The sequence below is a fragment of the Physella acuta genome, unplaced genomic scaffold (genome assembly GCF_028476545.2).
Source record: "Physella acuta isolate Inbredline_101_S28 unplaced genomic scaffold, ASM2847654v3 ptg000144l, whole genome shotgun sequence".
In the NCBI taxonomy this organism is placed as follows: Eukaryota; Metazoa; Mollusca; class Gastropoda; family Physidae; genus Physella; species Physella acuta.
The window spans coordinates 719,790-736,181 of NW_026731663.1; the positions used below are offsets into that span (position 1 = coordinate 719,790).

At 36.4% G+C, this 16,392-nt stretch overlaps 2 protein-coding genes across 2 annotated transcripts in view; one reads left to right on the top strand and one right to left on the bottom strand.

Moving 5' to 3' along the window:
- LOC131935375 (putative tRNA N6-adenosine threonylcarbamoyltransferase) overlaps positions 1 to 16,392 on the bottom strand; it is a 325,139-nt gene that overhangs the window by 256,669 nt on the left and 52,078 nt on the right. The window lies entirely within an intron of this gene.
- Positions 1 to 16,392, top strand: part of LOC131935431 (WD repeat-containing protein 7) — a 39,185-nt gene that overhangs the window by 17,577 nt on the left and 5,216 nt on the right. Inside the window, exons 19-29 of the mRNA XM_059291831.1 lie at positions 1,770 to 2,461; positions 2,803 to 2,887; positions 3,704 to 3,727; positions 4,547 to 4,701; positions 5,359 to 5,581; positions 6,256 to 6,374; positions 6,615 to 6,736; positions 7,373 to 7,619; positions 9,429 to 9,615; positions 9,828 to 10,034; positions 11,140 to 11,326. Coding sequence (XP_059147814.1) covers positions 1,770 to 2,461; positions 2,803 to 2,887; positions 3,704 to 3,727; positions 4,547 to 4,701; positions 5,359 to 5,581; positions 6,256 to 6,374; positions 6,615 to 6,736; positions 7,373 to 7,619; positions 9,429 to 9,615; positions 9,828 to 10,034; positions 11,140 to 11,326 — 2,248 coding nt within the window. The remainder of the gene's footprint in view (positions 1 to 1,769; positions 2,462 to 2,802; positions 2,888 to 3,703; positions 3,728 to 4,546; positions 4,702 to 5,358; positions 5,582 to 6,255; positions 6,375 to 6,614; positions 6,737 to 7,372; positions 7,620 to 9,428; positions 9,616 to 9,827; positions 10,035 to 11,139; positions 11,327 to 16,392) is intronic.

The window sequence follows — 16,392 nt, forward strand, 5'->3', positions numbered from 1 at the left end:
AACCAGTCATTGATTGCAACAAAGTATTTATACAGATTAAGATACTTAGACATACACTTTAATATAAAATAATTAAACCAGTCATTGATTGCAACAGAAAGTATTTATACAGATTAAGATACTTAGACATACACTTTAATATAAAATAATTAAACCAGTCATTGATTACAACAGGGACTAAAGATGGAGTGTTTGAACAGGTTATTCGTAAAGCAGGTACATATTAGGTTCATTTGTTTGGTGGTGGCTAGGGTCATTGTGACTTCAAAATAGGCTCTTAACAAATAGGGCTAGAGACGCCCCAGTTGTTGGTAAAGATTAAATAGCCCTGGTTTAGCGTTAAGGTTAATTAACCCCTTTAACCTGTTGGATAACCCTGGTTCAGTTTTAAGGTTATATAACACCATTTTTATCCTGTTGGATACCCCTGTTTCAATGTTAAGGTTATATAACACCATTTTTTAATCTGTTGGATACCCCTGTTTCAATGTTAAGGTTATATAACACTTTTTTATCCTGCTGGATAAGCCATGTTTTGATGGAAGATTACTTAACCCTTGTTTTATTAACATTTTGGATAACCTTCTTCCTTTTCCTTTCATGTGTATATTTAAAAAAAAAATAGATATGATTGAAAACATTTTATTATATATTGAACTTTTTGTTTACATTTATTACTTTTAGCAATTTAACTATAATTAATTTTATTTATTATAAAAGTTATGTACATATGTTAGACACTTTAAAGGAAATAGTTTGATTACAATTTATGGAGAATGTAACATCATTTAATGGCATTATTATGTAGCGGAATATCCATGTTGAGGGGCTTGTCTTCCGTATACTACTAAATTTTATCAGAATGGGTGTAGAAAAGGACACTATTATCTCCCCTGGCTTTTTACTATTTATAAAGCAGCATGTGCCTATTGATTGGCTGAAATAAAACAAAGAATTCTATTATGTATTATTTAAATAATTAGCCCAGGTACCTGTGATAGGAATAAATCTTGATGTGTCAATACATTAGCTATACAACTTGAGTCTGTTACATCTGAGCTAGCTGAGTTAGTCATGTATAGCATAGTCTTATCAGTTTAGCTGCAGTCATAGCATAGATATACGAATAAATCGTGTTGTGTCACATTAGCTATAAAACTTAAGTCTCCATTGCAGCTAAGCTAGTTGAGTTAGTCATTTATAACTGTGATATATGACACAGTTTAGCTGCAGTCATGTTGGAACACAAACAATCCAATTGGCTTCTTGAACTCATTTAACCAGCGAACAGTTAGTTGGTTCTCTACAAGAATTCTATGTGCTTGTCTATCTTGCTTTCAGTGGATGGTGCTGTTTTTTTATGTACTGTTGTTTCTATTTGTTTCTAACTGTGCTAATACTTTCTTATGTAATAATTTTTTTTTGTTCTGTTTTTGTTGTCATTTTGTTTAGTTGACCAGACTTAAACATTCCTTTTGTTGGTTTTAGTGCCTAGAATATTTTTTTGTTCTGATGTTTTTGTTGTCATTTTGTTTAGTTGACCAGACTTAAACATTCCTTTTGTTGGTTTTAGTGCCTAGAATATTTTTTTGTTCTGATGTTTTTGTTGTCAGTTTGTTTAGTTGACCAGACTTAAACATTCCTTTTGTTGGTTTTAGTGCCTAGAATTTTTTTTTGTTCTGATGTTTTTGTTGTCAGTTTGTTTAGTTGACCAGACTTAAACATTCCTTTTGTAGGTTTTAGTGCCTAGAATTTTTTTTCCAATCCAGACACTTCAGGTGCATTTTCTGGCTTTGAAATATTGCGTGAAGATTTCAATGAAGAAGATGATTATGAGGATTTAAGAGAAGAAGAGCGAGATGTTGACTCGGCTTTCTTCTCCATCCCTGTCCAAACCACTGGGGCCCAGAAAGGGCAGCATGCTAAACTGACCAGATTTAACTCAGTCCCTGCCCAATCTCCAGCCTCCCCAACATCCCCCACCTCCCCTCAAGTATTTCCTGTGACCAGTCAACAACCAGAAGCTCCGATGCGAAAGAAATCCAAATTCCCCAACCTGCGGTTCTCAAAATCTAAATCTGTTAGCACTAGCTCGTACCCTGAGCCAGAAGATACAAAAAAGAGCCTTAAAAGTAAGATTTTGAAGAGTCGGCCCAGTAGCATGTCCATAGACTCCAACAAAAGCATGTCCTTGCCCCGTCAAGCCAGCACCTCATCCGAGCCGGAGTCGGCTCCGCCCGTGTCGGAGGCAGACAGTAAGCGTGTGCCCGCCCGTGTAGCCACACTCCCCTCCTCCTATAAGCTGCCCCCTGCTGGCAATCTAGCAAGACAACAGATTGGTGAGAGCTTACCCTGCCTTTCAAATCAGATTTGTTTCTTCATATTACTCCAGATCATATTTTTAATTCAGCCACTTTTGTTTACTAATGCACAGAGTTTTTACAGCATGGTGATTGAAGTGTGATATGAAAACAGATAATCTCTCTCTTTATAAATATGTATTTTTCTACAGTTATGCGCATTATGATAAATTTATGACAATAATATGTAACACTCACTTTTCATCTGATAAAAAAGAAAAAGTTGCCTAAAATAAATTTGCTAAGAAGCATGATAAAAAGAAAATGTGTATTATAAAATATTGATCAGATGGATTCTTATCAGCATAGAGGAATAAACAGAACAGTATTTCAACATAATATTCTAACTATGCTTATTTAGTAGGAGTTAACTCCAGACTAATAGCTTGTGTCTAAAGGGAAATAACTCAGCTGAAATTAGTTTTTATTATTTTCTGTTCAGCCAGTTCCAAAAGAATATTTAAAGATTAAAATACCTTTGAAACTGAATATTTCATTATTGGTAACAACAGGAAAACAGAAAATAAGTACTATGTAATGATTATAAAGTATTCTTTACTACATGAAGAAAGCTTTGAATCATTTTACCCTCTCCCCATTCGATCTGCCAGAAATCCAAAGCATTTTTTTTCTTCCCTTTTTTTTTTACTATCGGCAATGTATTTTTAGTTTCAAAATTGTTGCCTTTATTGTTGGAGGGTGGGGCTAATACTAACAAAAGGAAGTGACCAGATTTCTTAAGATTTTATTAGTAAATTCGTCTTTGTAGTTCTAACACAGGAGCTAGTTTGGAAGTAGTCATAGTTACTTTAATTCTTTGTTGTAAATTGTCTTTAACTGTAGACTACTATTTTAGTTGAAAATTAAATTATCTAATAGTCAACTAAAAAAAATTTTATCTAAAAATATACCTGATATTATTTTACTATCACACTTTTATAAAATATTGTGTTTTTGGCTGCTAAGGTTAATTTAAAGTGAAAAAAAAATTAAATTTTGTGTCTGCAATTAAAATAAATTTTATTAATAAACTTTTTCGAGTTACTAAAGTACTTAATATAAATTATTTGGTTCTTAATATATTTATATTTTAAAAATATACACGTCTAAATATATCAGTATTTTATAAAGTATTATGCTTACAATTACAAAATTCTACAATAAGCATAAAAAGTTTCTATTTACATAAGACACACTGTATTTGTTATGCATTTTTCTTTTTGTAACACTGCCTTTTATGCTGCATCCTTTTATTTCACTGGTGATGCCAAGTATCATTTCAATTAAAAATCACTGGAGCAGTTAATTTTAAACTCTTTATGTTCAACGTTTATTTTATCTAGGAAAACAGATGCATCATCTATTTGGTATGTCAATACCTGACCTTAATTTGTTCTGTTTTGATGATCAAAGAATCTGTTATAAATTAACAAAACTCCCATGTTTTTAATTGTGTTATTTCTGTTTTGAGGATTAAAAAAATCTTAGTTATTTATTTAACAAAACTCCCATTTTTTTACATATGTTGTTTCTGTTTTGACGATTTAAGAATCTTAGTCATAACATAATTTAACCAAACTCCCATTTTTTTACTTGTGTTATTTCTGTTTTCAAGATTAAAGAATCTCAGTCATAACATAATTTAACAAAATTCCCAATGTTTAGTTGTGTTAAACCATCCTAACATTTGATCCTTAATATTTTGAAGAAACTTTTCAATCCATTTTTATAAAACTGCAATTAACCATAAAAATATGATTTTGCAGATAAACAAAGAGTGAAATAATGCAAGATTTAATTGATAACATTTTATCTATTGTACTAAAAGAATAAATTATAAAAAGTATCTCAAGTTTTCTATAAGAAGTCTATTTCCCATCCAATTGGCCTAAACATTTGTAGCATGTGTAGGAAAAAAAAAACTCTCCCTTTTTATTTATATAACTTTAACTTAACTTTTGGTGTGTGAAGTTTGTCTTTATTCTTAGGTGAATTCATGGTAAGTTTTGTGGTTTATTAATGATGTATTGATATCTCTTTGGAATGGTTTTAAAATTAGTAACCATTATGAATATCTTGAATTGAAATTTTTTTTTTTTTGCAAAAGAAAACTGTGGTATATTAACTTTAAAAAGTCCATTACTTTATTAATTGATTATTTCCCTTTTCTCTAACAATTGTGGCAGGTCTGTTAGCCAAAGCTAAGGAGAAAGCTGAGACAGTGACCCAAAAAATTCAGACCAAGCTGGACGCTGTCAGCAACCCTAGCACCCAGCCCAGCGCCCCCATCCAGACCCAACCCACTAGTGTCAAGAAAAGGCCAGAGACCATCAGTGTGCAGGTATATGCTTAATGCACACTTTACATCCTGTCTTCTCTGTCACTTTACATCCTGTCTTCTCTGTCACTTTACATCCTGTCTTCTCTGTCACTTTACATCCTGTCTTCTCTGTCACTTTACATCCTGTCTTCTCTGTCACTTTACATCCTGTCTTCTCTGTCACTTTACATCCTGTCTTCTCTGTCACTTTACATCCTGTCTTCTCTGTCACTTTACATCCTGTCTTCTCTGTCACTTTACATCCTGTCTTCTCTGTCACTTTACATCCTTTCTTCTCTGTCACTTTACATCCTGTCTTCTCTGTCACTTTACATCCTGTCTTCTCTGTTTCCTTAATTTGTGTAAAACAAAGTCTGTCCAACACACATTTATAATTAGACAAACAAATGAGCAGACATTAAAACACACATTTATAACTAGTCAGGGGTCATCCATTTATGACGTCCACAATTTTTTTTTGATTTTGGGGACCCTCCCCCCCCCTCCCCCGTCCGCAAAAAATCCACTTTTTTCCTTATAAAAGTCCATATGCGCCCACAAAAGTCAGTTTTTTTTTCGGACCCCGACCCCCCGCGTGTGGACGTCATAAATGGATGGCCCCTTAAGCGAATGTGCAGCTATTGACAGCCAGGTTTTAACTCACTTCTCTGTGTGCAGGAGTCTTTGAGTATGGCCATCGGAGAGCTGTTCATGTCCTGTCTCCATGCCTGGAACCTTGACCCCCAACTGGATGACCTGTGTCTGAACAAGCTGGGGCTCCACAAGCCCAAGGGCCCAATCAGCTTTGGCCTGCTGTCACATGGGGGTCACATGTCACTCATGCTGCCTGGCTGGCACCGGCATCAGGCTCAGCTGAAATCAGTACCTGGTGGAGCTGGGGGTAACTACTTGGGTCCATTTTCGGTTTAGCTATGCTTAATTAGTTTTAATTACTCAATTAATGATGTTAGTTAAAATTAAATAAATTTGACACAATTCTTCAAATAATAAGTCAATTAAGTCAATTTTTCTTGTTTGAAAACCATCGGTTACGTTTGCTAGAAAAAACAGTTTCTAATTTGCAACATTGGCCTTCAGTTATATACAAGTGGCTACAACAAAGATGTATTTTATCAGTAATCGTCAGTGGAAACAATAGCTTCATTGAGCAAATGTAATAAATAAGAAACAGTGTTGGCTATTTCACATTATAGAGATGTACTAATTGTTGAATTTTTTAGTAACAGTCAAAACCATGCAATAATGATTTACAAAAGAATCTCTTAAGTTTTCTAAGTATGTTAAAAGTTATGCTACTACTATTATGTAATAGTAGAATATGTTATTTCACTGTTATCAATTCTAAAGGATAAATGGCAATTTCCCGCACTAATTTCTCTTTCTTTACTTTAATGGAACTTGCAAATGTGGCAAGTAGTGGTTCAACTGTCAAGCTTAAAGTATTCTTTCTGAGAGCCTATAGATAGAGATGCATTAAGATTGTTTGGTTTTTTTTAATACATTGGCAGTAATGAACCATAAAAACAATAATTTCAACTCATGCCATCTCTCCAGAAACTCCTGCAAGTCTCCTGAGGATGAGCTCAGTAGACAAAAGTAACGAGGTAGACATGAGGTCACCTCACAAGGATTCCAAGGCTTATCAACAGCAAGTGTATGACTTCTCTACCAAGGTAAATAAAGTTTCTCCTGCTAGTTTTGACAAGTCTTTCTCAGCAGTTCCATTGACTTATTTTTGTCAGTGGTATTCCATAACAAGGTAGTTTGACACATATTACAGCACATGTTGTTTACTTTTTTTTTAAATTTAAAAATCATAACTGTCTAAAAAAGTAATTTTTAAAAATAAAAAACCTGTCTAGAAAGAAAAGAAACAAACACAATTCAACTTTTTACTGTTGTGTATTTGACAGTCGAGATGGCAGATATCCAGTGCAGTGACTACTCAGCATTTGCTAAGTGTTATTTCTGTGGCCAACACACTCATGGGAATGAGTAGGGCAGTCTTCATGCCAGAGCTAATGCAGGCCTTAAGGTTGGTTTTACCCTTTAGTATCAGTAGCAAAGCTCATAGATTTAGCCATACTTTTTTGTATATATATATAAAACCACTAGTTATATTTAGCATCTACTGTATCGGTAACAAAACATCCGTATTTTATTTATTAATTTATTTTAGTTGTATATACTTTTTTTTATAATTTATGGAATCAGGATAAATATTCAAAACTTTATAATGTTTTGAATATTTATCTATCGCTCTCCCTAAGTTCTATTGTTTTCTTACTATAAAATAATTAATTTAATGAAAGCTTAATTTAGATACATATATTTTAAGTAACAAGTTCACCTTATCACCATTATCTTTCCTCTACCTTCCTTGTGGAACACAGGCCCTCTGTCAAAGCTTTGCACTCTCCACACTCCTGCTATTTTTTTCAGCTGTTACCAATTCCTTCCTATCCTTTCAGCCTCCCCCAATACACTACATCACCATTTCTTCTTGGGTCAACCCCTGTGCTGCTAATAAAATGTTCAAAATTTCTTTTTTTTTGTTAACACATTTTATAAATAAAGATCCCAATAAGTCTTTTTGCTTCTGATTTTCACCAATGTTAAGGTGTACTCATGTTCAGAATACATGTAAGAAATGTGAATGGAATGTCCTCAGGCCTAAAAGAGAATCAGTGAGTTCCCACTTTGGCATGGTGATGCGCGACACAGAGAGCCCAGACAGTGCAGGAAGCTCTGAGGATGCGGCCGACGCCCTGGCTACCCTCCAGGCACAGGTGAAGCAGGGCTGGAGTCTACTGGCCGCTCTACACTGTGTCCTCTTACCTGAGCTGGTGGGGGTGGAGTACTACCAGTGTCCTCAGCTGGAGATGTTGGCTAGACGTTGGCAGGACAGGTGTTTAGAGGTGTGTACAGCATATAGACAGGTGTTTAGAGGTGTGTATCATGTTAGTTCATGGACAGGTGTTTAGAGGTGTGTATCATATGCTAGTTCATGGACAGGTGTTTAGAGGTGTGTACAGTACATAGACAGGTGTTTAGAGGTTTGTATCATATGTTAGTTCATGGACAGGTGTTTAGAGGTGTGTACAGTACATAGACAGGTGTTTAGAGGTGTGTACAGTACATAGACAGGTGTTTAGAGGTGTGTACAGTACATAGACAGGTGTTTAGAGGTGTGTACAGTACATAGACAGGTGTTTAGAGGTGTGTACAGTACATAGACAGGTGTTTAGAGGTGTGTACAGTACATAGACAGGTGTTTAGAGGTGTGTACAGTACATAGACAAGTGTTTAGAGGTGTGTATAGTATATAGACAGGTGTTTAGAGGTGTGTACAGTACATAGACAGGTGTTTAGAGGTGTGTACAGTACATAGACAGGTGTTTAGAGGTGTGTATCATATGCTAGTTCATGGACAGGTGTTTAGAGGTGTTTATCATATGTTAGTTCATAGACAGGTGTTTAGAGGTGTTTATCATATGTTAGTTCATGGACAGGTGTTTAGAGGTGTGTACAGTACATAGACAGGTGTTTAGAGGTGTGTATCATATATTAGTTCATGGACAGGTGTTTAGAGGTGTGTATCATATGTTAGTTCATGGACAGGTGTTTAGAGGTGTGTATTATATGTTAGTTCATAGACAGGTGTTTAGAGGTGTGTATCATATGCTAGTTCATAGACAGGTGTTTAGAGGTGTGTATCATATGTTAGTTCATGGACAGGTGTTTAGAGGTGTGTATCATATGCTAGTTCATAGACAGGTGTTTAGAGGTGTGTATCATATGCTAGTTCATAGACAGGTGTTGAGGAGTTCGTAAAGTAAAAAAGTAAAGAATCCACTTTAGACCTAGTGATCCATTGGGCAGATGAAGTAGAATATATGATTCTTGACCTCAGCAAATGAAGGGAAGGTGTGGTGTAATCAGCACTATGCCCAACTACCTTTAGATTCCCTAACATGAATTAGGTACCCATCAGAGCTGGGTGGACTACTGGTGGTATGCTTGTATGTTTTCTCAGCCCTACTTTGTATGTTATCCCCACTAGATCAGGGAGGCAGGTGGTATGCTTGTATGTTTTCTCAGCCCTACTTTAACTGTATACTATCCCCTCTAGATCAGGGAGACAGGTGATATGCTTGTATGTTTTCTCAGCCATACTGTATGCTATCTCCACTAGATCAGGGAGGCAGGTGGTATGCTTGTATGTTTTCTCAGCCCTACTTTGTATACTATCCCCACTAGATCAGGGAGGCAGGTGGTATGTTTTCTCAGCCCTACTGTATGCTATCTCCACTAGATCAGGGAGGCAGGTGGTATGCTTGTATGTTTTCTCAGCCCTACTTTGTATACTATCCCCACTAGATCAGGGAGGCAGGTGGTATGTTTTCTCAGCCCTACTGTATGCTATCCCCACTAGATCAGGGAGGCAGGTGGTATGTTTTCTCAGCCCTACTGTATTCTATCCCCACTAGATCAGGGAGGCAGGTGGTATGTTTTCTCAGCCCTACTGTATGCTATCTCCACTAGATCAGGGAGGCAGGTGGTATGCTTGTATGTTTTCTCAGCCCTACTTTGTATACTATCCCCACTAGATCACTGATCAGGGAGGCAGGTGGTATGTTTTCTCAGCCCTACTGTATGCTATCCCCACTAGATCAGGGAGGCAGGTGGTATGTTTTCTCAGCCCTACTGTATTCTATCCCCACTAGATCAGGGAGGCAGCCCAGGCTCTGCTGCTGGCTGAACTGAGGAGGATAAACCCAGAGGGACGCAAGAAGCTGTTGGACAAGTGGGCTCCATTCCTGCCTCACTATGTGGACCCAGAGCTCTCCCTGCTGAGTAACCACAAAGATGGAGAAGAGGATGAGGAGGAAGATGAAGAGGGCATTTTAGCTGGTAAAAGAGGGTTTTCTTACCTTCAAATGTACAAGAGTAAAAATTCATTCTTCTCATTTTAAAAGTAAAGGTTTTTTTTTTTAAACTTACAAAGTACAACAGTAAAAGATATAGCTACAAAATTACTTTTCACTAAGTAATAGAAACATTATTATTAAATAACTGTAAGCCCAACCTCGTCTTTAATTTACTTATGTCTAATCTTTGTCTAGGTGACATCCCACCGCACAAACTGTCAGTTTCATTTGAAAGCAGGCGTAAGCAGGCCACCGCCATCGTAATGCTGGGGGTGATAGGTGCTGAGTTTGGTCATGAGATGGAGCCCAGCAGAACCAAGCCAGAGGAGGTGAAGAAGAGTAAGACTAAAGGAGCTGTGGATGGCTTTAGTCTGACCAATTATTCCCTGGCTCGACATACTAGTATGTTCAAGTTTTTTTATACTTTTTATAAATCTATTTAGAGATGTGTAGCCTAGGTTTTCTTAATACATTTCTTCTAGTTTACTAGATACAAGAACATAATTGTATTATTTTTTCACAATACACACATATTTGACATAATTTATATTTTTTTAAATAGCATAAATGCATTTATAAAGCTGCTTGTATTTTCTTTACAATTCTAAGGCTATATTGCAGGCAAAACCCTTACATTCCTGTATTATGTTGCAGGCAAAGCCCTTACATTCCTGTGTTGTGTTGCAGACAAAGCCCTAACATTCCTGTATTGTGTTGCAGACAAAGCCCTTACATTCCTGTATTGTGTTGCAGACAAAGCCCTTACATTCCTGTGTTGTGTTGCAGACAAAGCCCTTACATTCCTGTGTTGTGTTGCAGACAAAGCCCTTACATTACTGTGTTGTGTTGCAGGCAAAGCCCTAACATTCCTATATTGTATTGCAGGCAAAGCCCTAACATTCCTATATTGTATTGCAGGCAAAGCCCTAACATTCCTGTATTGTGTTGCAGGCAAAGCCCTAACATTCCTGTGTTGTGTTGCAGACAAAGCCCTAACATTCCTGTATTGCATTGCAGGCAAAGCCCTAACATACATGTATTTTGTTGCAGGCAAAGCCCTAACATTCCTGTATTATGTTGCAGGCAAAGCCCTAACATTCCTGTGTTGTGTTGCAGGCAAAGCCCTAACATTCCTGTATTATATTGCAGGCAAAGCCCTAACATTCCTGTGTTGTGTTGCAGGCAAAGCCCTAACATTCCTGTATTGTGTTTCAGACAAAGCCCTAACATTCCTGTATTGTGTTGCTGGCAAAGCCCTAACATTCCTGTGTTGTGGTGCAGACAAAGCCCTAACATTCCTGTGTTGTGTTGCAGGCAAAGCCCTAACATTCCTGTGTTGTGTTGCAGACAAAGCCCTAACATTCCTGTATTGTGTTGCAGACAAAGCCCTAACATTCCTGTGTTGTGGTGCAGACAAAGCCCTAACATTCCTGTGTTGTGTTGCAGACAAAGCCCTAACATTCCTGTGTTGTGTTGCAGGCCCTAACATTCCTGTATTGTGTTGCAGGCAAAGCCCTAACATTCCTGCTGCTGCAGCCACCAAGCCCCAAGCTACCCCCCCACACCCCCATCCGCAGGGCAGCCATTGACCTGATAGGGCGGGGCTTCACTGTCTGGGAGGCTTACCTGGATGCCTCGTCCGTCCTGCTGGGACTCCTGGAGCTGAGCATAGACTCCAACAGACTCATTCCCAGGTACATTCTTGGATTTGTTTCATTTCTCTCCACAACTTTTTTAACTTCACTGTTTTTAATATGCAGTGTTTCTAGATAGAAATTTTAACATGATTGAACTGAAGAACTGATGCACACTAGAGCCTAGGGTTGTTTAAAATCTAATCTCCCTTAGATATTTATTTAGCAGAGACAGTCTACCCCAAGTGCTATAGATTTTAATCTAGAGAAGCTTATTGTTTTAAGAAATGGAAAACTAATGCTTGATGATGTTGGTTGTCTTGTAGAATTAACTAGAGCTTACAATCTCTACCACTGCTGTGTTTAGATCTAACAGATGAAGAAGTCAGTCGAACCATCATGGTTGACATGCTTAACTGTTTCATTTAATTACATGTTTTTTATGGTTAGTAAATAGAAAAGTGTAGTGCATACTATTTTATATAATTTTGTAAGCTAATTGAAGTTAAAGACAATATATTACATAGGACTAATATGCTGGGGATCAAAAATACTCAAGTAAATAATGATGTTAGTGAACTGTGAAATGCAAGTGAATACTGATTTGCTAATGATTAACAAGTTATCATAAAAGTTAGCATTGGCATTTGCCAGATTGTTGTTTGATTACGTGATTTGCCTGCTTTATTTAGTTTATTGTTGAGTGCTAACCAGCTGTACTGTTTCAGGGAAGAGTTTTCACACATAATCCGCCCAGTTATAGAAGGGTAGGGATATCAGCACATAGTTTTACGCACATGAATGGCTTGTGCTTCATAATACATAACAACTATTTTAACAGTTACATTTGTCATTATTTTTGTCATTATGGCAGGGTGGAGCAGTGAGCTGATATATGAGAATTTGACTCTGGACCTGACTGTCCAAATTATGAACACAAACTCTTGACTTCTTCTAGTTTTTATTTCATCTTTGACTCTCCTATCTGTGGAGATAGTTTAATCTCTGACTCTCCTACCTGTGGAAATAGTTTAATCTCTGACTCTCCTACCTGTGTAGATAGTTTAATCTCTGACTCTCCTACCTGTGTAGATAGTTTAATCTCTGACTCTCCTACCTGTGTAGATAGTTTAATCTCTGACTCTCCTACCTGTGGAAATAGTTTAATCTCTGACTCTCCTACCTGTGTAGATAGTTTAATCTCTGACTCTCCTACCTGTGTAGATAGTTTAATCTCTGGATCTCCTATCTGTGGAGATAGTTTAATCTCTGGATCTCCTACCTGTGGAGATATTTTAATCTCTGGATCTCCTATCTGTGGAGACTATCCCACTGAGCATAAAGACACTGACCTTTTACCTGCGCTGCCCTGCTGTATTGAAATTTTTACCTTTTCATCTTACACAACACTAAAATCCATTTTATCTGCCTTTAGCCTTAATTCACTGTAAAAAAACTAGATTTCATGTCATAACATGGTTGGTATAATAAGTAAACATTAACTGCACTTTATAGAAAAAAATGTTGACACTTTTTATGCCCAATGCTATTTTATAAACACCTCAACTGTGCTTTGCATTTTGACATCGGGTATCTGACGGAGTCTTTATTTCAGTGCATCAGCAGCATTGCTTTCATTAGTAGGAATAACACTAACATTTAGCTAAACCCACCATTAAGTTATTAAATCAGCCTGTGACCATTATTAGCATGACTAACTATGGCGTATATGAGGGAACTTAATTACATGAATTCTAGAGATAACATAAATCATCTATAAGTTCTAAAAGCATTGACACTCACAGCATATCAACTTAAAATTGTGTTTCTTATATTTCTACATCAGCCAATCACTAATATTTAGAAACACACTAAAAATGGTAAACTTGTTGTTAAGGCAAACCTAAACTTATAGGCTTTATACTTGACTTTGGATATAGTTATGACACCATCAATCTTTGATACTGCACAGCTTAGCCTAACACATTCTTTAAAAATTTGACCTACAGAAGGACTGAAACAAGAATTACAATTTTCCCGTCATACTTTTTAACATCATTTTTGTATCATACAGTGTGTATTTTTTAGTTGAGGCCTCTAAACAATTTTATTTTCCTCACCCAAACAAACAGGAACATTTTGTAAGTAAATACAATATAATAAATGTCTATCAAAATACAAAAGACTATAGATATTGGGCCTGAATCTTCCCTTCACTGTACCCTAGATTGTTTATCTGTTTCCTGTCTACCTTAATAATTCATCTCTTGTGTGGGAACAGGAGAGGGCGTTAATCCACTTGATGATAAGTCACTGCTAAAAATAAAATCATCCATACTTTTTTTTCCCAAGATATTTAAATAATATCTCTTTTCACTAATGCATCTGAATAATTTCAGTAGTTTATGGAATTATTTTAATTTTGTAAATAAAGTTTACCCCTAACAAAACTGGTGGGTTTTTATTTAATGTAATTATTTTGGTCTTTATTGAACTAGTCACCTACATCAACACCTGGGTTCTGTCTACCTGTATATTTCAAATTATCGTTTCCATTTGTTTTAAATGTTCCTTCCTTGTTACCATCTATATACAATAACATTCACCCACTACAAGTCAATGTTGCTTTTGAAGGCAAAGAAAACAGTGTATCAATGTAAACGGGTGTACCTTAGTATTCCATGTTTTCACCGCTAGAGTTGAATGTTTTATCTTGAATCCAACTACAATTATTTTTTTAATAATTGTTAGTACTTCTACACTTCAAAACTCAGGACTTAATTATCAGTAGCATATTTTTGGTCATTTTTATTGTAAACACTTCTCTTTTGATCACTGCTTCAACTGTTAAAATAAAACAAGGTTAACATTTGTGGACAGATTCAACCTGTAGAGGGTTAAACACATGGTTTAATTTTGTAACTGTGCAAATGAGATTTTTTTAAATACATGACCTCTGTAACAAAGATTACAGTATAACCACTTCAAACAAAGACTTCTTTGACCTGACCTCTCATATGACCACCTCTAACAAAGACTGCTATATGACCACCTCTAACAAAGACTGCTATATGACCACCTCTAACAAAGACTGCTATATGACCACCTCTAACAAAGACTGCTATATGACCACCTCTAACAAAGACTGCTATATGACCACCTCTAACAAAGACTGCTATATGACCTCCTCTAACAAAGACTGCTATATGACCACCTCTAACAAAGACTGCTATATGACCACCTCTAACAAAGACTGCTCTATGACCTCTAACAAAGACTGCTATATGACCTCCTCTAACAAAGATTGCTATATGACCTCCTCTAACAAAGACTGCTCTATGACCTTCTCTAACAAAGACTGCTATATGACCACCTCTAACAAAGATTGCTATATGACCTCCTCTAACAAAGACTGCTCTATGACCTCCTCTAACAAAGACTGCTCTATGACCTTCTCTAACAAAGACTGCTATATGACCACCTCTAACAAAGACTGCTATATGACCACCTCTAACAAAGACTGCTATATGACCACCTCTAACAAAGACTGCTATATGACCACCTCTAACAAAGACTGCTATATGACCACCTCTAACAAAGACTGCTATATGACCACCTCTAACAAAGACTGCTATATGACCACCTCTAACAAAGACTGCTATATGACCTCCTCTAACAAAGACTGCTATATGACCTCCTCTAACAAAGACTCTTGTTTTACCCAATAGTAGGAAAGCACTGTGAGTATGTCAGCTAAACTAGCACAACACAACTCAGGTTTTGGGTTTTCATTACATTAGGTATTTGACTGTATACCCTGGCATTTGTTTTAATACTTAAATCTTGTATCTATAATGAAAACACTTGACTTTATTAAGCACATCACTATTTGCACTCAGCAATGAGATAAAGTATCACTAGGATTGGTGAATGTCCAGGATATACAGTAGTGGGGCTGGAGTGTAATGGTGAAAGAGGTGTAGCTCAGTGGGGGTTTATGTGGCTTTCTTCTCTAGCTGTGGTCCAGGTGGGCTCATGTGGCTTTCTTCTCTAGCTGTGGTCTAGGTGGGCTCATGTGGCTTTCTTCTCTAGCTGTGGTCCAGGTGGGTTCATGTGGCTTTCTTCTCTAGCTGTGGTCCAGGTGGGTTCATGTGGCTTTCTTCTCTAGCTGTGGTCCAGGTGGGCTCATGTGGCTTTCTTCTCTAGCTGTGGTCCAGGTGGGCTCATGTGGCTTTCTTCTCTAGCTGTGGTCCAGGTGGGCTCATGTGGCTTTCTTCTCTAGCTGTGGTCCATGTGGGTTCATATGGCTTTCTTCTCTAGCTGTGGTCCAGGTGGGTTCTACTGGTTACTGATGGGTTAGTGAGTACCATCAGCACATACAACTGTATGGTGACAGATATCTTGCTCTTTAGATTTTTTTTTTATTTCTAGACATGTTAATGAATTTTTTTTTAAACTAAATTTTAAGAACATTTGCTGTAGTTGGTAGAAATACTGTCTTAATCCTCATCAAATGGAGAGTAGGCATGCAAGTTGTGGAAATAAATAACAACTTTTTAATTTATTACTTTTTAAATTGGTAAAAAATATCAGGAATTTTGTTTCTTTGAAACTGTAAAATAACTTTTTAATTGACTCTGATCAATATATGTTGGTTACCCATTGGCTAATGACCTGCTAGTGGTGTGTAAGCTCTTGCTGATCAATGTTGCCCTGTGGGTGTTCTCTATTTAAATGTCTTTGATACCTCTTACTGTCTCGTTGTTATTAATCTTTAAAAAATAAAGAACACCTTTCATGCTGTTTTTTTTTGTTTGCACACAATAAAAATTTACAGGTTTTCTTGTACTACTATGTTGTTTTTAAAAGAAAATATTTGAAACAAAAAATAGGATGCAATAACTCTTAGAAGAAATAAAATTATTTTATTTTTAATAGCTTAGTATTATAATTTTATTTTTTTTAGAAAAATAAAATCAAGATTAAATTTCAGAAACAGTTTCTGCAATGAGCTATGGAATTTTTTTTTAAAACAAAGCCTTTTTGTTCACACAGAAATATGCTAAATTTAAAACAGAATTAATGTTTAGACCTCATGTCTACATCAGCATTCTCAGATAATCTTT